At 40.4% G+C, this 26,299-nt stretch overlaps 1 protein-coding gene across 2 annotated transcripts in view; it reads left to right on the top strand.

Moving 5' to 3' along the window:
- The window catches only part of TAF2 (TATA-box binding protein associated factor 2), a 765,870-nt gene that overhangs the window by 197,839 nt on the left and 541,732 nt on the right, over positions 1–26,299 (top strand). For both annotated transcript variants that reach the window (XM_086966160.1, XM_086966159.1), the window contains exons 8-9: positions 15,833–15,946; positions 17,874–17,973. In XM_086966160.1, the coding sequence (XP_086822286.1) occupies positions 15,833–15,946; positions 17,874–17,973 (214 nt within the window). The remainder of the gene's footprint in view (positions 1–15,832; positions 15,947–17,873; positions 17,974–26,299) is intronic.

The raw sequence follows: 26,299 nt of genomic DNA, 5'->3' as shown, positions 1-26,299 counted from the left end.
TGCAGGACAATAGATCCTGATTTAAAGAAAACTACATGCCAATGTTGCCATTTATCCACTGACCACGTACTTATAAAAGCCTTACAGGTTAGAAAATCTACTAACAATGCTAAGATGAGTTCAGAACAGTTCTTATTCTATAGTATTAACTGCCGCTCATTACCCAAGCATCGAACTGAAATTTTCAATTTACTTTTGGATGAGGTTCCAGATGCTATTTTTCAAACTGAAACTTGGCTGCAGGACAGCTCTGGACCTGACTTAGCTATGGCACTCCCCGAAACTTATGCTATTGTCAGACTTGATCGTGAAAAACCACCAGGAGGAGGGATAGCTATTATTTTTAAAAACCGTTACAACTGCAAATTCAATAAACTCCCATGTGAGGGTTGCGAAGGCGCAATTTTTAAACTTTCACTTACACCGAACTTTACTTTCTCAGGAGCACTTATTTATAGGCCACCAGGAACCGCCTCTAAATGGATACCTCACCTTGTTGAACTTATTGGACCTTTAACTATGAAAATGGCTAGTTTTACTATTCTAGGAGACATGAATCTACATTTGGAGAAAGATGATTGCACAATAGTCAATGATTTTAAAACGGACCTAGCATCCCTTAATTTGACCTTAAAGAACTCCGGCCCCACACATAGAGCAGGTCATTTGTTAGATCCCATCCTCTCCAACTTAAATGACATATCTATACTCACGGCCATTCCAGTGCCCTGGTCTGACCATTTCCTGATTAAATTTTCCCTTCTTGTCAAATTCTCTAACGGGGTTAGAACATCAGTTCCTATGCAACTAGTCAGGAAATGGAAAAAGCTTGATTTAGATAACCTCAACTCCTTTCTTGAGGGCCATCTCCCCTGTACCAAATCACCAGTACTAGTATTCTCAACATCAGTCCAAACCTGGCTTATAAAAGCTATTGATTCCGTTCTGCCTAACACTAAACTAATGTTACAACATACGGGTTGACCCAAAAGTACTGGGACCTGGGTAGTCAATAGTATATGAAAAGGGGGGTCCCAGTTAGCACAAAATTAAACTGTACTGACTCAGAATTCATAAAATAAACCATACAAAATTTCATAGACACAAGCTTAGAGAGATGCTATTTAATAAACATCCTCATTATGCAAAATAATTACCATTTCTTTCAACAGAACACTTTTGAAATTCACATGCCCAGGACAGAGGGCGTGGGGAGGAAAGGAAAAGGGAAAAAGGAAAGTGTAAGGTAGTGTAACAAATGAAGTTAGTCATACAAATTTGTCTGTGGTCCTATACACATTTCACATTAAGTACCACACCTGACATAGTATACATTGTCACAAATCGATTCATGTACTTAAGAAGCCTATCCTGTTATCAAAGCACACAGTCACTAATGATCCGTTGTTAACAGGTAGGAGTAGACAAAGGCGTGTCGACGTTTCGACCCCAGAAGAGTAGGCGACGCTATTGCCCTACAGCGGGGTCTTCTTCAGGACTAACAGTGTTGGGGTGTGGGGGTGAAGTGGGAGGGCACAAAGGAGATGGTGGTATCCTTAATTCCGTCTGGTGTGGATGGTGGGCCAGAGGCTCCTGGTTTGAAAGAGAGCGTAAGCCTATTCACGCTAGAGCTCCGTTGCAACGATTTCCAGAAGAAAATCCACTGTTTACATAAACCAAAAAACGGCTTCCAGTATTTAAACAAGGTTCCAAAAGGGAAGGATAATGGATGGAAAGAATCCCCGTGTTTTTCTTGTGCGTATTTTTGTCACAAAACATTAAGCGCTTCCGTTGATAAATCGAGAGCTGTTCCACGTATTAATCTCGACGTTACAGGAACGGAATGAATCCGTGCTCGGCATACCAGTGCAAACGCGCGGGCGTCTCAACGTTAGCTGCAAATTTCTTCTGGAAATCGTTGCAACGGAGCTCTAGCGTGAATAGGCTTACGCTCTCTTTCAAACCAGGAGCCTCTGGTCCACCATCCATACCAGACGGAATTAAGGATACCACCATCTCCTTTGTGCCCTCCCACTTCACCCCCACACCCCAACACTGTTAGTCCTGAAGAAGACCCCGCTGTAGGGCAATAGCGTCGCCTACTCTTCTGGGGTCGAAACGTCGACACGCCTTTGTCTACTCCTACCTGTTAACAACGGATCATTAGTGACTGTGTGCTTTGATAACAGGATAGGCTTCTTAAGTACATGAATCGATTTGTGACAATGTATACTATGTCAGGTGTGGTACTTAATGTGAAATGTGTATAGGACCACAGACAAATTTGTATGACTAACTTCATTTGTTACACTACCTTACACTTTCCTTTTTCCCTTTTCCTTTCCTCCCCACGCCCTCTGTCCTGGGCATGTGAATTTCAAAAGTGTTCTGTTGAAAGAAATGGTAATTATTTTGCATAATGAGGATGTTTATTAAATAGCATCTCTCTATTATTTTATGAATTCTGAGTCAGTACAGTCTAACACTAAACTAAAACAAAATCCCCACCGCCCCCCTGCTCCTTGGTTCACTGAGACCTTGAAACAGGAAAAAAGTACATGCAAGACTGCAGAACGTAAATGGAGGAAATCCTACTGCCCTGATGCCAAATTGGCTTACAAAAACAAACTCTCAAATTACCAGAGGCTTTGCGCCAAAGCGAAAGCTGAACATGCTTGCACAAAAATTACTGAAGCCCTATGCCAGTCCAAAACACTTTTTAAAACTGTGAGAGAACTAGCTGGTTCCCTCACTTTACAATCTCCTCCAGACCTAAATAAATCACAATGTGACGCTCTTGCAGCTTTTTTTGTAGAAAAAGTTGATAAGATATACCAGGGTATAGAACAAACCACAAAGGAAATTGCCAATTCCATGGTGATTCTGCCGGCTACTGACATTGGCCTTGAAACCAATACTTCAGCCCCCATCATCCCTGCGGAAACTGAGCTGCCCTCCTGTGTATTCCCCTATGATGTAACATCTCCAGCTATTCTAGACAAATGGCCGCTGCTTGACTTAGATCTGGTTCGTAAACTATTAAATTCCATCAAATCAGGTTCACCAAACGATCCACTACCTTGTTCTATCCTGAAAAAACTCAATAACAGAGCCCTGGAGACAATCACCAATCTTCTCAATACATAATTACAGGAAGAAACCGTACCGAAGGAGTGGAAACATGCAATGATTCACCCCTTACTGAAAAAAGCAGGAACAGATCCCAACTTGCCATCCAACTTCAGGCCTATCTCTTTGTTGCCAACCTTTGCAAAGATATTGGAAAAACATGTTCACAGAGTCCTCACTGATTTCATTACTACCCATGATCTACTACCCCTTCACCAGTCAGGATTCCGCACAGGATTCTCTACGGAGACGACCCTGTTAGGCGTAACTGAGAACATTTGTCTAATGTTGGACCGCGGAGAAACGGTTGCCTTGCTGTTACTGGATCTCAGTGCAGCATTTGATACTGTGTCACATGCTGTACTTGAGCAAACACTCCACGCCACCGGTATCAGAGTTGCCGCTTGCAATTGGATTAAATCTCTACTTGAACAACGTACTTTCCAAGTTTTCTCCCAATCCGCCTGTTCTGACACTATGATCCTTAAACATGGAGTGCCTCAGGGCTCCATATTGAGCCCGCTGCTTTTCAATATTTACATGAGCCCACTGGCCAAAATGATAGAAGAAACTGGACTACTCATGTTCTCTTATGCTGACGATTCTCAGCTTATTTTCTCTCTATCATCCTCGGATTCCAACAACATCTCGTCATTAAAACTCGGCCTCACCAACATCGCAGAGTGGATGAGAAAAATTTTTCTCAAACTTAATGGCGAGAAAACAGAGCTACTTGTTTTGGGTAAGAACAAAGAGCTCTGGGGACCCCAACACTGGCCTGATGTGATGGGTACCCCCCCGGTTCCAGTCAAATCAGCCCGCAACTTGGGAGTCATCATTGATGAATCACTCAATCTTAACCAGCAAGCTGCAAAGACATCAGCTACATGCTTCGCGATTTTAAAGTGGTTAAAAAAAATCTGTTGGATGCTGCCCAAAAATACTCAAAAATCAGTCATCAACGCTCTGATAACCTCCAGGCTTGATTATGCCAACGTGCTATACCTGGGGGCTAATAAGGCCACAACCCGACGACTACAGACGGTGCAAAATGCTGCCGCAAGATTACTGTGGAAAATTCCCATCTCCTCACCCACCACCAAGTACATCCGCGAATTACACTGGCTGAAAATCGAGAATCGGGTAAAATTCAAATCCTTATGTATTATGCACAGGATTTCAATTAACAAGGCACCAAAATATCTACAAAATCTTATACATCCCTACCGTCCATCCCGTACCCTTCGCTCAGCTGCAGCCAACCACTTTGTGATTCCCAAAATCAGGCTGACGAGAATGGGCGGCAGATCTTTTTCATATCTCGGACCTTCTCTTTGGAACACTCTTCCATTGACCCTTAGGCAGGAAACCAACCACTTGAAATTCAGGAAGGCCTTGAAAACCTGGCTGTTTAACATCTAAAACCTGAACTACTCAATGCACTGGATCATCAGCGCCGGGAAACCCTTTGTTGGGTAGCTGTAGCGCTATAAAAATGAAATAAATAAATACATAAATAAATATGATTCTATATACTGCTGTTCCAATGAAGAGAATGGCTTCCTCTTCTGAATTTAATTTTAGCATACTATCATATCCAAGCATATAAATTGTGGGGGAGTTTGGGAGTTCATGCTTAAAGACCTCTTCCCAAAATTCCCAGATCATTTTCTTAAATGATAAAAGCTTGTCGCACTCGTAAAACATATGCAATAGCGTGGCCGGGCCAGTGTTGCATCTAGGACACTCATCATTTAATCTCTTTCCCCATGCATGTAATTTAGCTGGAGTGAAGTACAAATTGTATATTGTTTTATGCAATTGTGCTTTTAAATTCGATGATAGCAACACATTTGAGGACAATGCCAGAATCATATCAATGTCAACGTCTGGGTTATCTAATTTACCAGCCCATAGTATTTCAGTGCGTTCTATATCATCTTGTAATTTTTCAAGCAGGGAAGTGTAGATTGTGCCAATTTTTGTAGAGGCTTTATTAATAATTTCAATAAGCGGTACGATATCCCATTTAATACTGAGTAATTGAGAACTTACAATTGTATTTATTTGGATACATTTAAAATAATCTGACCCCGAAATATTGAACTTGCTTTGAAGATTAGGGAAGGTTGCATGTTTGTCATTGCCTACAAAGTCCCAGAGTGTGATAATCCCCAGCCTTTCCCATTTAGTTGAGATTACATCGTTAACATGCTGAGGGAGGAGTGATGAGTGCCAAAGAGGAGTATATCGGTTATATTTAGGTATTTGCATATGTTTTGCAGCTTTCGACCAAACTTTCCATGCACTAGAGATAGTTTTAAATGTAACCTTCTTAAAATAGCTAGGTTCTAGTTGTCTCAAGAGGAGCCCTTTGACCTTTTTACCACAGGCTAATTCAAAAATTGAGGGTATATCCAGTTCCTCTGTGTTTTGAGCGGTAGGGGCAGAGTTGATTAGAGGTGCCAGTTGTTGAAGAAAGGCCGCCCAGAAATAAAATAGCATATGTGGGATCGCTAGACCACCTCTGTTTTGTAGTAGGGTTAAATATTTCAAACATCTCCTAATCTTGCCGTATTGCCAAATAAATTTGGAAATCTGAGAGTCAAGAGCTTTAATATAATTATCTTCAATTAACAAGGGGATGGCATGGAATAAATAAAGTACCTTGGGTAGGACATTCATTTTAACATAGTTCCCCCTCCCTATGATTGAAAGGTGAAGGCTATTCTCTCTATTAAAATCTTGTTTATTAGAGGTTCATAATTGATTTTGGAGATATTTTGAATGTCTGAGCTTATGCATACCCCTAAATATGTAGCATTATTGGTTCTCCTAGGGTCGATACAATGTATATTGTCAGTACATAAAATCATTGTTTTCCCTTTATTAAGGGAGTATCCAGAATAGAATCCAAATAAGTGCGAGACTGCCTCTATCTCTATGATCGCCCCTTCTGGGTCAGGTGTTAAGATTGCGACATCGTCAGCGTATGCTAATACCCTGGTCTCATATATTCCTGCCACAACTGGTTTGATTCTCGCATTGTCTAAAAGTTTTAATAACAAGGGATTAATGTAGAGGGCAAATAAGATTGGGGAGCACCTGCAGCCCTGCCTGGTTCCCCTTGATATATTGATGGAACCTGATTCGCACCCCATCATTTGTAGTTTAGCCTTTGGGTCTTTATACATTGCTTTTATTGATTTTATGAAGCTAGGCCCAAAGTTATAGTGTTGTAAGATACCCCACATGAACTCCCATGACTCGGTCGAATGCCTTCTCGGCATCTAGGAGGATCATTGACATCTGGCCACCCGTCGCGGACATGATGTCAAATAGAGAGATGGCTCTGCGTGTGTGATCCGTAGTGCTCTTCCTGGGAATAAAGCTGTGTTGCCACGGGCTAACCAGATGTTCAATAACCCTCCCTAGCCGATTAGCCATAATTTTAGCATAAAGCTTTGAGTCGGAATTAATAAGTGAAATCGGGTGATATGACAATGGACAGTCTGTGGGTTTGCCTTTCTTAGGAAAGATGATAATATTTGTGTCTTTCCAAGAATCGGGTGAGATACCGCTCCACTGGATTCCAAGAAATAGATCTAGTAGAAGGGGCAGTATAGATTCGCCTAGAATTTTATATAGTTCGAGCGGAATTTCATCAGGGCCTGCAGCGTTGCCGGAGGACAATTCAGCCAGAGCCAGTTCAAGTTCTATTGGTGTGATTTCCTTCTCTAGATCATTTTTAGTGAGGTTATCTAGACTCCTGTCTGCGGAGGTTATAAAGTCCTTTAAAAACTTTTTTTTGTTTCATCCCGATTGACAGAAGTATCATTCTGTTATAGTTGTTGATGATAGTGCTGGAAAACCTCGACAATATCCTCCGTTTGTTTATGTACAAGATCATTTATTTTTATAGATGGAATTGTATTATAGGAGATCTTCTGTCTAGTATGTAAGGCCAGTTGTTTACCCACTATTTCTCCATTTTCATAAGTTTCTTTGGTTGACGCTAAAGATTTCTGCAGATTTCTGAGTCTGACCCTTATTCAAATCGGTTTTAAGTATTAATATTTGACGCATTGTATCTTTTCCATCGCCCCTTGTGCTATTAGTGTTATGTGATCTGCTTCTAACCTAGCTAGCTCCCTGATCTTTTGGCTGTATTCAGTGGTATGTTGTTTTTTAACTCTTGCGACATAGCTAGCAGTTTCCCCCCTAAGGGCAGCCTTAAAGCAGTCCCATACAACAATTCTGGGGGCGCTATATCGATTGATATCAAAAAAATCCTGGGCCCAGTTTCTAATAAAGTTGATATAGTCCCTATTGACCAAAAGTTTCCTGTCAAATGTCCAGGCGGAGCGTTTTCTGCCAGGACAGGTTAGTTCAAGCGTAAGAACAAGGGCATTGTGGTCAGAGACTAGTTTAGGGTGTTTAATATTTGTTGCTTGGCCAGAAATATCGCGTGTTGTGAATATATAGTCGATCCTGGCATATTTATTATGGGGATGTGAAAAATATGTGTAACCTGGATCCCTTTGGTTTTTAAGGGTCCAAATATCAACTAGATTATAACTATCTCTAAGTAAGCTAATTGCATTAAATACTTTGGGTTTCCGGCCGATATATTTTCTTTTTTTTGTGTCATTAAATAGGTGATCGAACTAGATATTAAAGTCTCCGCAAAATAGAAGTGGTCCTGACCAGGAGGCTAACTCTAATTCTAAGGTCTCAAAAATGGAGGGATCGTCCAGGTTTGATCCATAAACTGAGCAAAGGATTAGACTAGGGCAAGCTCAATAATAACCCATCTGCCCTGGTGATCGGCAGCTTGACGTATGGGTTTTCCTATAAAGTTTTTAGCAAGTATACCTACGCCGCGGGTATTTGAGGTTTGAGTAGTGGTTGATAAAACATTATATCCCTGAATTTTTAATAAACTTCTCTTCTCCCAGGGCAGGTGAGTTTCTGGAAAGACATATTATGACGAAAGAGTTATGTTTAATTATCTCACTCATTCGCCCCGCTTGTCTCTGTCGTATAGCCCTGCAATATTCCAGCTACATATAGTTATCCTCCCCATAATAATGTATATTTGGTACCATTATTCAAGGCGATGTGTAAGTAGATGTTATTAAGTTGAGATGTTGTGTTCCCTACCGTTGTGCATACTGCTAATGTAATGTTGTGGTTTTGGCTTAATATTGTCTCTTTTCTTATTTCTATAGCTGGAGTTGTTTGTTTTTTTTCAAAGTTTTCATCCCCTGCCCCCCCCCCCCCCCCTCTCTCCCCCTCCCCCTTGCGCCCAATATAAGGCAAAAAGACTCCATTGGAGTCTAAAAAAAACCAATGAAGGTGCAACATGTTATCTGGTCCCGACTAAGACTTGATATCAAAAAAAGAATTTAGAATATATACGAGAACATATTATACGTAGGAAATAAAAAAAATAATTGTGAATAAATTATGTCCGAGCTACTGCTCTAACAGCCTACCTGGCCAGCTCTCAAAAAAAAAAAAACAAGATCCCACTAAACGACATCCTTAATAAATCCTATCAATATTACAGTACTAATATCGGTTTGCTATAGAAACGTTAATTTTACTATCAGTCAACATATATATCTCATATCAATTAATTTTGTTGATTTTCAGGAAGTGGTTGTCAGAGACCCTTAGTGTATATACACAACTTGATGATCCCGATTAAAGCAATGTTATCAAGGATGTTCGAATACTTTAAGCCATCTAGGTATTCCTTTGCTTTAATTTGAGAAACGAAGAACTTAGTCTGCCCCCCATAGATAACCTTGAGCCGTGCTGGATTGTTAAGATAGACCAGAGCTTTTTGGTCCTGAAACGGTTTTATGAGTTGGCGTAGCCTCCATCTTCTTTCGACTGTTGAATGGCAAAAGTCTGGGCGTGAGAAATATGATATTCCTTTGGAGGTACGCTTGGCTTCTGGTCTAGCTTTTTCGAAGATTGCCTGCCTGAGCAAAAAGTTGCCAAAGAAAACTAGAATAGCTCTGGGGTAGGCTCCAGGTTTCGCGGGGGTCTTCAGAGTGAATGGCATACGATGGGCCCGTTGGGTTTCAGCATCCCAATTCCAGCTGAGAGCTCAGGCAGGGAGTCGCGAAAAAGATTGATTATGAAGGTACGGGTGTCTTCCCCCTCTGCCGCCTCGGGAACCCCCAAAATGCGAAGGTTGTTTCTACGCTGGCGGTTTTCGTTTTCTTGCTTGCACTTAATCACACTTTCTCTTGGGGTCAAGTATCTCAACTAGCACTCTCTATTGAAACCTACATCTTCCTTTATTCTTACAGCCTTGAGAAAGCCCTGGCGCCAATCGCCACAGAGGGCGAAACACGTGTCGGCTGTCAATGTCGAATTTGCACCAATAAAAATGTTCTTTTCCAAAACTGGAGCGACCTTATTATTTGAAGTGGCATTTTGAATTCATGACTACAGGATTCAACCTCTAAATAATATGTACATAATAATGGAAAACATACTCTCCCCTCCTTAAAACTACAATGAGGCTTTTCTAGTTTTCCTGCACTTTCCGGTTTTATACTCGTACTTTCATTGCTTTGCACCTTGAAATCTTGGTTAGAAATGTCATATTCATCAATAGATAGCACAATTTCTTCCTGAACTTCTCCAAAGTTCTCTACTACTTTCATGCTTGGATTTTGTCACTTCGATCTGCACACCTTAGCTAAGTGTCCCTTCCTCCCACATGATCTACACGTCATGTTTCTTGCCCTGCATGCAAAGCTAGAAGCAATGTTCCCAGGACAACCACACCTGTAACACATGATTTTTCTTCTTTCTCCCACTCTATCTGTATTAGGCACTACTGCGTTAGTAGACTTTTTCATCGTAACTTCTTGTACGTCAAGTGCAACGACCTCTTTTTCTGGAGATTTCACACTCTGTTTTCCCTTATCAATCTCCTTCATCCAAACCGCGGTGTGCTCCATGCACCTGGCAATCTGTACTGCCTCGTCCAACGTGGATCCAAAGATAGAAGTCTCTCTTTAACTTTCTTGTCTCTGGCACATCTTATAATTTGGTCACGAATTAGAGATTCCATCAAACCTTGAAATTTACATGTTACTGCCAGACCTCGTAATGTTACAACATAAGTCATTATGTCCTCATCATGAGCTTGTGATCAGCAAAAAAACGTATGCCTTTCAAAAACCACACTAAGTCTGGGCGTAAAATGGTTCGGTAACATTTGCAATGACATATCATAAACATTTACAGGTTCTGCACTCTGCGCAGAGTAACCTCCACCCCGTACACAGATCGCTCTTCACCAAAATTTGTAGTAACCACGCACACAGTGGTAGTAAGTAAAAGCTTGTTTATTCACAAGTACATCTTTACAGCTTCATAGTAACCTCCAGCTTCTTCAACTGATAGCCTTCTCTAGAACTCCCCCGCAACACCATTCTATTGCATCACCAGGTTCTGCAATTGCAGAAGAAGATTTTCACAGTGAGAAATCTGCAGTCAGAAGTAGCTATCAGAAGGGCACGTTACTTACCTTCAGGAGCGCTCCTTCTGGTGGATACTCTATCACAGCGTTTTTTAACCTGTTGTCCAGGAACCCCAGGGAGCTGTAACATCTACTCAAGGGGCGCAACTGCTTAGAAAACTAAATATGAACAGATTAATAAAATGCATATAAATGATGATGTAAATTAGAAAACGTTCTATAAGTGTGTAGGAATTTAAGGTTAGAGGACAAAAATTAAGATTGATTGTGGAAGCAATGCAAGTGCATCAAACAGAATATAGTATGGACGATTGATGAACTCAATTGAAGTTAGAAAAGCTCCAACCTTGTAAAGCAAAAAAACGTCCCAGTAATCCTTCTCGAGGATTTTGGCAGCCATCCCAGGATCTTTCTCAAGGTCCTTAATAGGCCAAATCAGCTGTATACCATTTTGTTTGCTTGACTTGCCATTGACAGCTTGTTATCAAGCTGTACCTCTCCAGGATCTTGACTTCTGATTCTTAGGAGTTGGTTGATTGGCAAGAGAGTCAGGCCAATTCAATTCTAGCCACCTCCCTCAATTTTCTCCCCATTTAGTTTGAAACTGCTTTCTGTTATCTAATATAGCACCTCTTTAAAGCAGTTGTTGAGATGGTTAGATGTACTATCTATTTGATTGGAGAGTGAGATGGCAATCTAAGTGTCGTCAGCATACAGTGTTGTAGAGAAAGCGTAGGTTTGTATGATTTAGTCCGTGAGAGGACATGCAGATTGAGTAGTGATGGGACTTAGTGAGTATCCCAGCGGGACCCCACATTACAAGGTGTCGTTTTCTGATAGTATACCTTCCTCACATACCTAAAACGTTCTATTTGTGAGGAACGAAGTAAGCCACTTTAGTACTGTTCCAGTTATGCCTGCTTCCTGTAATCTACTGAGTAGCACTGGGTGGGAGAGATCATGATCACTGCAAGGCTTCACATCTAACGTCATTTAAATTTGTATTGAACAGGGATTAAATAGAGATATCATTTCATAGCCACCCACTTTTTTTCTGGTTGCCTCTGATATATATACGTAGCTTGAACAGTAGGGAAAATGTAGTATGCAGGTCCATACATACTAGTAAGGATGTAGCCGAGGCAGCTGTGGTTGAGATTAGAAGTAGGTTTATTAGGCCATAAATAAGTTTACAGGAAGTATTATGCTGGAACAAGCAGCCCCACCAGGAGCAGCCTCCTAGCTACTCAGCCCATACTCCAACTGCCAACCCTCATACCAGTCACACAAGCATTCCATCAAAGTCAATCACACTCACATTCTAATCTGGAACACTCACACTGGCTGAGTAGCTAGAAGCAGAGAAGTGCAGTAACATAAATACTAAAACCAGAATACTACACATCCTCTCCCTCTCGAATTGGAAAACAAAAGAGAACCAGAGAGCGAAGAAGAAAACTATCCACAAACAGAGTATACAACCGTAAAATGTATCCGTAAACCCAGGGATGAGAAGGACTTCACACCACGAGAGGGTAAATAGACAAAAGCCAAGAAAGAAGGAAGAAAGAGACAGTAGACACTAAAACTGACACCATCCTCCTCCTTTAATACTGAAGAAAAAGAAAAATGAAATATGAGAGACGAACTCACAAACAACAAATGAGCAAGACCTAACATGAAGAAAACGTCTTCACGAAGGTAGACTGTGGCAAACAAGGCCACTCCTCAAGAGAGGAACTAAGAAGACATGGGACTAACCCATGAACAAAGGTGTAACCAGGGACAAACCCAAGAAAACACACACAGCACGATAAAGTGCAGCACAATGTGGCAAAACAATTCCACTCCTCATGTGAGGAACACTGAAAATATGGGGCTACCCAAGAAAACACACGCAGCACGATAAAGTGCAGCACAATGTGGCAAAACAATTCCACTCCTCATGTGAGGGACACTCAAAATATGGGGCTACCCATAGACGAAGGTGTTAAAAGGACATAACCAAAAACACCAGCGGCACGAAAAGGTGCAGCACAATGTGTCTAACAAACACATAGGAAAAGTGAAGCACAATAAGCTTACACAAGACAAAGTGAGCCAAATAATGACTACACACAAAAATGTGATGCACAGGGCATCTTACACACTGGACACAAAAGAGAAATTCGCACAGTGCGACATGCACGCAATCAACGAACAACAAGGGTGTCCAACACAGGTAGAGAAGGCAAAGTCGGAAACAAAGACTAGACCCAATAACCCAGACATGAGGGTTAACATATGGTAAAACCATGAGGGGAAATAGGATCGCGACCTAAACCCATCCCAAAAACAGGGATACAATAATGCAAATGAGGGTGAGAGAACCCTTAACTAATACTTAGCGCAAACATGAGTGGGAGAACTCATGTACCAAACTAAAACAGTGAAAAAGAAAGTGTGAGTGAACCCTAAACGAAGAGGGTGAGAGAACCCACAAATGAAAAGTGACACAAGCGTAAATGCAGTGTAGACATAAAGGTGAGAGAACCCAACGAAAGTAAAATGTCACATTTCTAATACATTTCAAAAATTGAGCATTCTGTAAGTTATATAAAATATGCACAAAATTAACCACAGTCATAGGTGTGCCTGTCACCGCGAAGATAGACAGGCATGATGTCAGGTACACGGAAATACCACATGGCAGCAGAACAAAGTACTTTTAAACAGGAAAAATGCCCATAGAAGATTGAAACGAAACGTGGCAATGAACTCAGTTGAAGGATTTCAAGTAGCAATGTGCAGGAGCTTAGCTTACACAAACTGTACCACGTAGAACGAAGATTGAGAAATAGACTTCAATAGTCTTCAAACACACGTGACAGAAACCAGAAGATTATGAAACAGTACCTTGCTGCTGGGGAGATTCCTGAAAAGAACACATGGCCCAAACGATGTTTGACAATGCGTGAAGAAAACTCATGACTAATGACAACAAACTGGGTAGAATAGCCAACAACGGAAGAACTGAGGTGTCGAAGGTCAATTTGAGCGCATAAGAACACAAGGCTGAGTCGGTGTGCACAAACGAAGAGCAGTCAGTCCGGAGCTGCAGGCACTTGAGCTCGCTGAGCTTGATGAACAACCAGGAGGAAGCTACTGGCAAAATGAAACATTCCCATGCTTGAGACACGGATGTGAAAAATCGACCACGAACAAGTGCAGTGGCACAAGACAACCGAGGCAAAGAACAAACGTGGCGAGCAAAAGGCACAGAGCAAATTAATACCTCAAAGCACTTCCGGTTTCAAAACACTCCAGCGGCATCAACATCGGAAGGATGCACGCACTTTGCGCTGTGCCGGATGGCTGCAGGCACGCCCCTCTTGTGAGACGTCTGACAGCAGCACAAAAGACAGCGTAGCTAGGAATGCGTCAACACGATGCGGTATTCGTTGGAGTGCTGACGTGTACACGACGCTTGCTCTTCACTGAACCCTCCTGCAGGGTTCGAATGCGTCACCAAAGCGAGCTGACAGAGGAGATGAAAAGAGCTCCTCACCAACGGAAAAACGGCTCCAAGTAAGCAGTTAGCCGCCTCACGTTACTCGAAGTTAAAGTGTCTCATATAAATTTAGTGCGCTTTCCTTGCGCTAAGCAACATAAAGTACGGCCACAGGAAAAGGGCAGACAAATTTTAACACAAGCGGCAGAGGTGCTGGCACATAGTACAAATAGCTGCTTAATACTCGATGCAGTAAAGATGGGGACACAAAGTTTACATTGCAGCGACAGTGGGCGCTAGTACAGACAACTCTCACACGAAGATGGTAACACATCCAACATCTTGAGATGAATGAGAGTCTTTTTTAGTAAAAGAAAGACTTTTCTTAGCACAAGTCTCTTAAATCAGAAAAATAATCGATTACCTTGGTTTCAAGGGCAAGTTCTTTGCTGTAACTTCAAGGACAAGTTCTTTGCTGAAACTGCTTGTAGACGTTTTTCCTTCTGCGTCACTTAGGTGATTTTCTGCGCAGAAACCTTGTTCAAGATGACTTGAAAACACGCTTTTGCTAGGGCTGCCTGGTGTGTTGGCACTGGTGGGGCTACTAAACGTGCTTGTAGAGGTTCCTTATTTTGTGATGATAGATGCTTGTTCCACTTCAGTTGCAGGACACTCCCAACTCTTGTAAATAGGCATAGTTTGCGCAGGAAAGTCTCCAGATCGTCGCCAAAAATAATTTAGTATGCAGGTCCATACATACTAGTAAGGATGTAGCCGAGGCAGCTGTGGTTGAGATTAGAAGTAGGTTTATTAAGCCATAAATAAGTTTACAGGAAGTATTATGCTGGAACAAGCAGCCCCACCAGGAGCAGCCTCCTAGCTACTCAGCCCATACTCCAACTGCCAACCCTCATACCAGTCACACAAGCATTCCATCAAAGTCAATCACACTCACATTCTAATCTGGAACACTCACACTGGCTGAGTAGCTAGAAGCAGAGAAGTGCAGTAACATAAATACTAAACCCAGAATACTACAGAAAATTTGCTACAAGGAATGGTATAGAAAAGCAAAAAAATAGGCATATGCTTCTAAAGAAGTTAATTCACATACAGGTTTGAAGAAGGTGACTAATTTCAGCATTGCAAGGCTGGACTGGGCAGATAACCAATTATTAATTTTAGATTTGTTTTTATGTTTCATAACTGCACTTAGCCATTCTCAGTTCCATGGTGACGTATGGTCAATGGAGAAAAAAATAAAAAGTACATCTAATGCACTGCTGATGTAGTTCTGTTTCAAAGCAAAAGGTTTCACAGTGGTAGAGAAAATGGAATGGAAGGCTTTCAGGTGAAGGTATTTTTAAGGGTTTAAATTGTATTAAAATAAAACAAAAAACTGTGGAAAAGGTGGATGTCTGTATCCACACAACTAGGGTGAAGTTAGGTGGAAGATTGCAAAGGGCAATTTGGAAGTGACCACAAGGTGTATAATTTTGCAGAACGGACAGAAAGGAATGTAGGTATAAGGGTGCAGAAAATTCATAGTTTATGCTTGCTTGAACTTGTGATTTTCTAATGTGGGTTCCTCATGTTTAAAGGAAGGGACAGGTTCAAGGTAACACCTGAATTATTAACATTGAGTGTTTAACACCAAGGCCTTACAATGTTCCTCTTCTAACCTTAGATTTCTTTCAATGCAGTACTAACTTGTTGCACAGTGCAATGATTATTGACCAGACTCCGTTGACTAGACGATGTTTGGCTGAAGCTTTGGCACAGCAGTTTTTTGGCTGCTTCATATCCAGGATGTCCTGGTGAGTATGTATAGAATTTCATTGAACATTGCAGTAGCCATGAAATGAACACCATCCCTATTTAGCATTATGTTATCTAACGATCCCCAAAGTTAGCCACAACTAAAAATGATGTGCACACAGCCAAGAATAAAAGACACATTTTGATATCTTTAAGTTTTCCTCAATTTTTTAAAGGCAGGTTGTAAAAAAGGTCTTGTACAACTATGCTCTTCACCATTATATTTTTCTATCTTTCTCAAATATGCATGCTTGAAAGCTCGATTTTGTCAGGCTGGGAATCCTCAATAGTCAATGTTCACAGAGTAGTGTCCCCCACACTGCAGTACAAAATTTGAGCTGTTAAGCCTCTGTAGGGAGTTGAAGCTCTGAGTCCTTTCCCTTAATTGGACAGAGTTTGGGTTACATAAAGAGGTGAATGGCCTGCTTGTAGCCCATGGATTCAGAAATAGGTCCTCTTTATTAACCATATTTATCCCTTATTTCTAATGTATCTCCCTCTTTGACAGACTTTTCCCTTGTCTTTGTGTCATTTGAACTCCTCCACTCTTTGAAGAAGAAGAGTTTTTCTTTGGCTATGGTGCTGACTTTGGATCCAAGAGACCTGGGTTCTATTCTTTCATATACTGTTAATTTTATGATGTTAGACAATTTATTTTATCTTGCTGTAAATCATGACCCATGCCTTCCAAAATTGAGAATGCCATGATACAAATGTAGTACTTCTTTGAAGCTCCTTGTGAATTACTGGGTTCTGCTCCCTTGCCTCTCAGTTTGTTCCTTTTCTTATAGTTCTCATGTATTGCTTCGTAGCTCTTCCTTTGACTCTTTAACCCCACTTCATATTTGTGAATGTCCATCACGTTGAAAGGTTTTAGCTTGACTTTTCAATGTTTGCTAAATTTACCTTTTTACCTCTTTTTGTGTGGCTTTTTCTTTACTTTGTGTGGCTGCCCCCAACTTAAATTTGAATCCACTGTAAATTCAACACTTTTGGACGTTCTTTAATTTCTATATACATTTCTTCATAGTCATTTTCCTTTCCCACTTCCTCGCTCTTACTTCCATGTTCTTTACTTCCCTATGTCTCTCCTCTCCCCTCCCTTTTGATCTACTCTCTCTCTCTTAAACACTTCTCCCTTTGCCTTTCTTCTTTTACTTTTCTTCAGTTCTCAAAGTTTATGGGGCAGCATCTTGAACAGTTTTTCCTTGGTAGTGTTGGGCCAAGAAAGGAGAGCCTGTGGTGTTACTTCTGGCCCAATAGAAGGGCAGAAATATCCCAAATATGGTAGTGTATCCATATTTTTAACACACCTCTTCTTTGGCATGCCTTCTCTCCTTTGGCTGAAGATGCCTGACTTCTTTTCCTTTCTGCCTCTACATTAGCACTGATTGATAACAGTTGACTTATCATGACTCTTTATGTGAAAGAATCTATCTTTAGTCATGTGGAGAAAAACTACCTGCTGCCTTCTGCTGTACCCGTCTACCACCAGTGAAATGTGTCTAATGACAATCATAACCTTTTATCCAACTATTATTTTCATTCTCATGCTTGGTGTTAATCTATCCAAGAATTTATCTATAACCAAAGAGGTTCTCTGAAACCCTTTTTTGTTGTTATTATTCTTGTATCAAGCATAGATATGGGCTGTAGAGTAGACGAGTAATGCACATTTGTTTCTGAGCTTTCTCTTTTTAGCAAATCAAAGCCTTTATATTTTCATTCCCATGTTAAATCAAATCTTGGTGTTTTGTTACCTGTGAGAAGTAATAATATTAAAGCAGACTGTAATATCTTAAGTAGTCATGCATGAAAAAAGTATTTTTCATTTTTTTTTCTCGATTTAGTTTTCATTAAGTTATTCAAAATAATATTCAGGTTATGGGAGCAGTAACAAACACTTTTTCTTTTTCTTTTTTGCAGGTCAGATGAGTGGGTATTGAAGGGAATCTCAGGGTATATTTATGGCCTCTGGATGAAAAAGACATTTGGGGTCAATCAATACCGACACTGGATTAAAGAGGTGAGGACATTATTTTATTTTGGGCAAAAAATAGTTTTTACCAGAAGGATCCATGGCATCTTGGAATGTCCCTTAAACATGTTAGCAGATTATTTAATTACACCTTTATGGCCAGAAAAAAGTAGAAATTCTTTTATTTAAAAGGTCAGAATGATAAGATTGTTATTAAGAGCAGTGTGATTAAAATATCACTTCTAGGCAATGTTTAGCAGATGTATTCCATTTTGTTACACTTTGTCGAAAATAAAATAGTGACGGAATACTGGGTCGTATATATTCCATGCCCAAGCAGTGCCAATGCCACTTACATAATATCTCGTTATCATCCAGATATGTAAGTGAATTATCTCAAATGTTGAGTTTGTAACCCTTTTTTTCTTTATCTTGGTTTTATTCACCAATAGCACAGTATGCAATACAACAGGATGGCATACTAGTTAGCATCACAGAAGGCAAAATAGTACAATCCAGTGCAGCCATCAGTGCAAAGGGAATATACAGCATACAGTATGGTAGTCCAACATTTCAGGCAAAGGGTCTCTACATCAGGCAACCCTGAAGAAAGTCCCAACCCAGTGCGTTAAAGTTACTGCCTGCGAATCGCAAGTGTGCTGTAGTGCGAGAATAGATTTCAAGAGCAGAATAAAAAGTAATTAATGCATTAACTGAGGAAAACTTAAACAATAAATCAGCAGCTAACATCGTGGCAAGAGGGGAATAATCCTCCACTCCGAGGCAGTGCTTCTAACTGTCAGTAATGAGACCCTTAGATCTTTCTTGTATTGTCTTGTACCGTTGTAAATATCACATTTCCAATATCTTAAGTGTCTCCCCAAAATCAAGGTGCCCCAGCGGTTGAATGCTCAACCAGCAGCATTACTGACAGTTAGAAGCACTTATAGTGGGGGAGCACAAGATAAATCTGATTATTCCCCTCTGGTCACCTTTTGAAGTAGGTTTATTTTGTGTGGTCCTGAAGAAGGTGTTTGGATGAAAAAATGTTCACACCGAAACGTACGTTGACCGTTTTTAGGAGTGATTCCTGACCATTACACCACAACAGCTGAAATAGAGCATCTCTTCCACTTGTATTTTTCTTGTGTATGTGTGTAGTGGCTTGGTTTGCATGGATGGTATGGTAGGTCATGTCTGATGAATGTATGGGGGAGTGGATTGTAGGATTGGGGATTATACTATCTTATGTGTACAGGATTTTGTCATAATGTATCTTACATGTGTTTTTCAAAAACATATATGTCCAATATTGTGAAATTATTGTTAATATGTGACAAAGGTATTTATTGGTAATATTAAGTGAATTGAAAAATAAAAATAAAACAAACAAATGTTTGTATAAATTGGTTTGTCAACTGTTTAGGGTTTTTTGGGCCACCGCTGTATAGGCATAGAGGAAGAAATACAGGTCAAGTGGGATCTTATTTTTGATTGTATGACCTCACAAATTACATCACTCATGACCTGGTCAGTGACATCACTGATGACAACATCCACAAATCCATTCATACACTAACAGAAAACACTCACATACCCATGCACACACCCATATACATTCTCACACAACCACTCACTCATCTATAGAACCACTCACACACCCACTCATTCACTCACTCATACAACCAGTCACTTACCCATACAGGTACTCATACAACCAGTCACTCACCCATACAGCCACCCACTCACCCATACAGCCTCTCAACAGTCACTCACTCACTCATACAAGCACTCACATATTCGCTCACACAACCACTTAGATACCCATTTACACATCCATCTCACTCACCCATACCGCCACTTACACACCCTGTCACTCACTCATACAGCCATTGAGACACCCACCAATTCACACACCCACGCATACAGCCACTCACACAGCTACTTGCATACCCATACAGCCACTCAAACACCTACTTACACATGAATACACACAGTCAGACAGCCACTCACATAATATATATTAGAAATAGTATCGCTCATTAGTAGTACACAAAGTGTACTGATTTAACTTTTGTGGTAGCTTGACAGGCCTTGAAAATCATAAAAATGTTACTAGACCTCCAGTTCTAGTGACTTAAATAATCTACTCGACCTATTTCTAATGCTCTTTACCCATAAACTGGTTTCAAATGATGAGATCATGGGTCAATAATGTAATTTATTAAGCCTCCATTTTCTTCATTATCATATATAAGAGTACCTTCAAATGTGCGAGTTCAGCATGTCTGCTGTACAAAAAACTCTTTTGTTTGATTTAATAGACTAAACTTTCTTTCCTTATATGATACAAATCTAGCCATATATTTGATAAACATGCCCCCTGACTTGCCTCTTAGTTCATTAACAGCGTTTTCATCTGGCCGGGGGAGGAATGTTTCTTAAATCTCTTTTATTACATTCATAACTAAAGCATGAAGTGGTAGCACACTGTCATTTGTAATCAGCAGATTTTACATTGAAATGGCGACACACTTTCCCACTGACATGCAGCTTTATCTCAAACTATATAGTGTGCAAATGATAATGTTTGGAAATAGAGTTTCTGCAAATATGTGTAATTTACACATCAGCATGTAAATTGTTCTGGTTTGCTTTGCTCCTATTTAACTCTGTTTGCATCACTCGTCTTAATTACAAAAATGTTTTGCTTTTGTAACTCCTGATATATTTTGACATATTTGTAATATTAATTTTCAGGCTATTTGTTTAAATGTTAAATGTAATGTGTCACATCCAGACATCTCACTTGACAAAAACCTCTGACTCTAGCAAGAGAGTGAAAAATAAACCACTTTTTCCAAACTGCAATTAGTTAAAGAGAAACTGACATTTGATCTCTTTCCTTGAACAGACAGCAAATGTGTCAAGATAAAACCATGATTTAATGGAATCTTTATTGCTCATTCACTTTTTAAATGATCAGAACACCTGTTCCTTTCCTGCCTAATTTTACTTGCCAGATGGGACAAGTAGGTGCTAATAATAGCTCGATCTGATAACATTTTACTTGCAGTTGCATGTGGTGGAGATTTATTTTTTTAGGCCTCCTTAGTATAAATGTTTGACTCATAAACGTTCAGAAAACACACTCACTGGATGATGCAAACAGTGATGTCACTGACCATGTTATGAGTGATGTGATATATAAGGTCATAAGCAGTGCATTGCGTGGCATACGTTATAGTTAGCTCAGGTAACTATAGCAGCTGAATTTCACTGGTTTTGTACAAGGGAAATCTGAGCCTAACTAAAACGTCCCTTTAACCGTTTGATCCTTTCAGGAAAAATAAATAAATAAAAGCAAGGCATCAATGTGCACTCCTAAGCTCTTTACGGCTGATGCCGGGAAGGGGCTAGAGCTCAAAGAATGAGGCTCAGGAATGGAGTCTGGCTAATTGGTAGCATTATTAGTAAGAGGGATCTCAATCTTTGAAGGATTTATCGTCCGGGAACTGTTATTTACTTAGCAATTAATGGCCCTTAGAGCATTTGGCTGGTCCCCCCAGCCTCTACTGCAACCCAGTCTTACATACATCAGTAGCTGCATGTCGTTGACTTATATTTGGAAGGAAAAACCTAACTTATGATAAGGAGGCTCGTGTCTGCAGGAACAATTAAATAGTTGGGGGGAGGAGGGTCTGGAGCCCAAAGGGACACTCCAAAGTAGATTCCTAGGTTCTGAGACAAATTGCATAGTTGTACATGAATGTTTTTCCCAAAAGAAAGGAGAAAATCCACTTCAAGATTATGCTTCAAATGCCAAACTCTGCTAGACATGAGAGCAGGGATACTGTAGTGGATGCTACTGAAGGCTGCTGACCGATCTAACCAAGTCAAGGCCTGACACAACCATTGTCCACAATAAACCTTAACTTGTCTGACACTTAGATGACTGCCAACTCTTTGCTGTGGTCATGTCTGAATCTCATTTGAAGATGGCTTAACAGATGATAATTCCCTACAAAATGGTGTCACAAAGACATTTCCATTGACTATGTTAACGTGGTGATGAGTGGGAGAAAATACATAAATAATTCACTGGCTTGGTCAGATCAAGAGATAGCTTCTTTCTCAGCAGTATTACTATGGCTGTATATCTTGGGCTGCATCTGATTATAATTGCCTACTGTGTCATTACTCTACTAGGGCAGTTATGCTGTGTGAAGTTTGAATATCTACTACACTGGGGAAAAAACACCCTTCAGGGAACTCTCTAAAAAAAGTATTAAAACCAGTATGTTGAGTCATAGCCAGCACTGGAAGTTCAAGTTTATCGTTTGTAGAATCTACCAGGGGCTCAGCACAATCAAGTAGATGTTCTCTGGCACTCCCTGTGAGATTGCTACAAGTGGGAGCTTGATCAGGGTCTGCTACAGCATGTTTTGAGCAAGGGGGTTCACCCGAATCAGGATTTGTTTCCCCTTATTGAAGAACAAGAAATGCCTATACTGTGCACCTAGGTACCACTAACCAGGATTCAGGGTCAGTTCTTTCATTGTTGATATTGATTGCTACCTGCCTGGCCATACCAATTTTGTGACACTGACCTAGTGTGTCTGTTCTGATCACCTCCAATTTTGTTGAAGTGCCACCCCACGATTCTTTCCTGATACAGCACTCATGTCCTCCACCACGACTTGAAGTTTCTTAGCTTGACAGCTTAGTTATTGAGCACGGGGGAAATACTGGGGTAAGCACATTCCCCAGTCAGTACAAAATCTTACAACCCTTAATATAAAGATTTCTCTGTGTGGTGCAGGGATAAAGGGATGAATCCCAACATGATGTAACCCTTGTAAGTGCTTCCATACCTTTTACATTTAGCCACAGGAAGGATTCAAGTACTCTACGGTCAGGGTTCATCTAGAGACAATGTCAAGACTCAGAAAAACTCAGAATTCTTGTCCATTATTTTCCCAAAGGATCATCAACCAGTTCATTAAAGCCCTCTGTGGGGCTTTTCCTCGTTGTAGAAGCCCTCCAGTATATGGGAGTTGCATACAGTGCTCAATCCGGCAGATGCTACCTTGCTTTAAGCCTATCATAGGACACATCTCAAATACTTCTGGTGGCAAGATCCTCTACTCCTAGGCAAGGACAGTTGTTGAGCTTCAAGGAAGCATACCTTCATTTCTCAAAGGACAAAGTCCTCTCACACATCAATTGTTTATTCATTCCCAAGGTATCCTCACATTTTCATCTGAATGAACCAATAATTGTTTTTTCTTTAATTCCAAAGTCAACTATATCAGCATTTATTGGTTGTTTATAGGTGCATCAAATTTTACATGGACTGAACAAAGAACATACGTCCCTCTGATCAGCTCTTTTCATGTCCATACCGGGGCTGCCACCTATCTCAGCAGTTTGTTGGCTGCTGGATCTATACCTGTATCACTTTCTCCCGCAGTAGGCTCAAGCTTCAGGACTGGTTGAGGGCTTATTCTGTAAGCATTTTGATGACAACTGCTCTGTATGTGGGAGTTCTGCTCCTGGACATCTGCAGCATAGTTGCATGAAAAAGCAAGCACACTATCACGAAGCACTACTACCTCAACTTGATTGTAACAACCTATTCTGCACTTAGATTTGTATATGAAGGGAAGGAGCGCCAAATTCAAGAAAAATCTTTCAGTCCAATACTGTAGTCCAACTATTTTTATTGCAATCTTATTCCAAGATCCGAGGTTATCCAACAGATAAAGATATATCCAATTCAATATCTCAATGTTCATGAAGTGAAAATCACTTTAACACAGCCAATATCTCAATGTTCATGAAGTGAAAGTCACTTTAACAGAGCCTACGCGTTTCGTCCTACTTGGACATCATCAGGGCTTCACTCTTAATTGGTCCGAATTTATATAAGGCTCAATCATACCATACAAAACTTGAGGTTCAATCATCAACACCATTGAACAACAAAATCCAGTTAACAATGGTGTCGCTTAGCTCCAAATGATACTGCTTCAATCCAATAGATGATCTTATTTATTTCACAAAGTATATAGATCGTAAAGCTGCACCGGCGACATGTACGATCCTGATCAATCTGAAGTGCATACCTGGTCTTAACCCTAACCGTCATTATTGAATGTCTACTCTGCACTTAGCCTGCATGTTTCACCACTTATTTTCGAATGCAATATATTGCTTGATTTTTTGTGTCAAGCATATGAGTCTGTAGAAGATGTTGAAACTCCAGTTCTCCAGCATTGGTTTCGTTCATAGAATCACATGTGTCCCTCCCTCCTCCACAATCGGAGCATAGCAGCAAATCCAGTCCTGATTTAAGTAACTAAGACTTCTTTTGCTTGCAAATAATGTTATCATTCTACCCCTAGCGAGTTAATGTATTGCATACAAAGAAATTAATTAAAACATTTGCTACCTCATTCCTTGGGCTTCTCATACAGTAATTTTCTAGCCACTTTGCCTTTCGCTAAAGGATAGTCATGAATTTCATCATCTTTTTATTTTTCCAAACATCATTAGTGATATTTTTTTTATAATAATAGTAGAATTAATATTGGCTTTGTAACATTTGTTGGATTCATTTCTCTTTGGAAATTCTTTTTGGACCGTCATGCACTCCTTTTCAAAAATTATTTTTTACCACTGTCGAGGTTGGGTCTCTGAAATAAGAAGTGAATATTCAAAAGAAAGGAAAATGGTGTTTGGTGGTACCTTGCTGCCCTGCCTCTCATGCCCAATATTCTGAAGAAGATAAAAAATGACCAGGCCCATCATCTTTGTGGCATGTCAAATGTAGTACCCAGACCTTTCTTGGTATGAGCATCTGTCTTCCGATCAGGACCTCCTGCAAGGAGCTCTGATCTCAATAAACGAGCAGACTTCTCACTCAAATCTGTTTATTCTACACCTATATTCATATGAGTAAGGGAATGCTGTGCAAAAGAGGACCCAGGTGAAGTAGCTTGTCCTCTCCATTAGCATCTGCCCCACACTGGCCAATAAGGAGCCCATTCCACCAGGGCTAAGGCTGATACTGCATTGTCATATGGATTGCACGTCCTTGACATAGCTCCAAATTGCCATGTTGGCGTAAGTGCACATGTTCACTAATTACTTCTTCTTTGACTGTTCGGTGCGGCAGGAATACATTTTCCGTTTGGTCCTTCAAGATTTTCTGATCGGAGTCCCCTCCACTGATCCTCCACATTGATATCTAGTCTAATGTAAAGAATCTATGGTTGGAAGCATCCATCAGAACAAGATGTTACTTCTGTAACACTCTTATTGTTAGCTACTCCATCCAACTACAGATTCCTCACCTTCCTCATACCTCCCATTCTCTGGAGTGGCCTCTTTTTGAAATCTAAAAAAGGCCGAAGTTGGTATTCAGTACAATGGTACTAATTATTGCCTTTGCTCTGAGTTTGAGGGCGCAGACAGGGAAAAAACAGGAATCTGACATTGGCACACAAGTAGGGCTCTGCTCCAACATTTCCAGAGTGGTGGTGGGTCAACACAGAGCCAGAGGATACCATCTAGCATTAGATATAGTATTTGGGATCCTTTTTGCTTCTTGAGTATAGTAAGGTGAAGAATCTGCTCTAAGTTGTAGTATCCCCCCAGAAAAGTGTTACCGAAAGCAAGCAACTTATCCTTCTGGCACAAGGGAAGTAGATTAACCAAGACTTTCTTGAGGCAAATTGGTGAAACAGACCAGATTTTAGTTGCAGGAATTATGGCAGCACCCTCAATCTGATATAGAAAAGGACTGGTTTTATTTATTGGGATTTCTTTTAAATATATGCCATGTTCTCCTGGAATTTGTTAAATATCTCAGAATGCTTTAGGTCCTTCTCAAACAAGGGTTGATATCTTTATAAATATATTACTGTCCGCTTAAGTTCAACAGTAACAGAGGAATAGATTCTGGCGACACCTGTTTTGCAAACACATGTACATGGTAGGGTCACTAGTGTCCTAGTTTAAACAAGTGTGTGTGTGCTGGGTGCTATTCTAACTCAAAGATGTGCAAAGGGGACATACTATATGTTATGCATCCTGTAATGCGAAATAGAGAAGAGATATTTGGTGACTGAAAAAACAATATTGCTAGTTATAGGTGATTTGAAATATTGAAGAGTATTTGTGGGGAAGACATGTTGTTCTGAGGGCACATCACAGACTGCCCGTAGATATCTTATATAGAAATAGAACTGGTATCTCCATAACAAGGTAGCTAGACTGTTATGTTACAATTCAATTACCAGGTGGAATATATATTTGTGTGTAAATATCTGAGGGCATGATGCCTTTTAGAGTTACCCTTAAATAATTA

This window comes from Lissotriton vulgaris, chromosome 4_1, assembly GCF_964263255.1.
Source record: "Lissotriton vulgaris chromosome 4_1, aLisVul1.2, whole genome shotgun sequence".
Classification (NCBI taxonomy): domain Eukaryota; kingdom Metazoa; phylum Chordata; class Amphibia; order Caudata; family Salamandridae; genus Lissotriton; species Lissotriton vulgaris.
The sequence above is the reverse complement of the archived record's forward strand: the minus strand, read 5'-3'. Positions and strand labels throughout refer to the sequence as shown.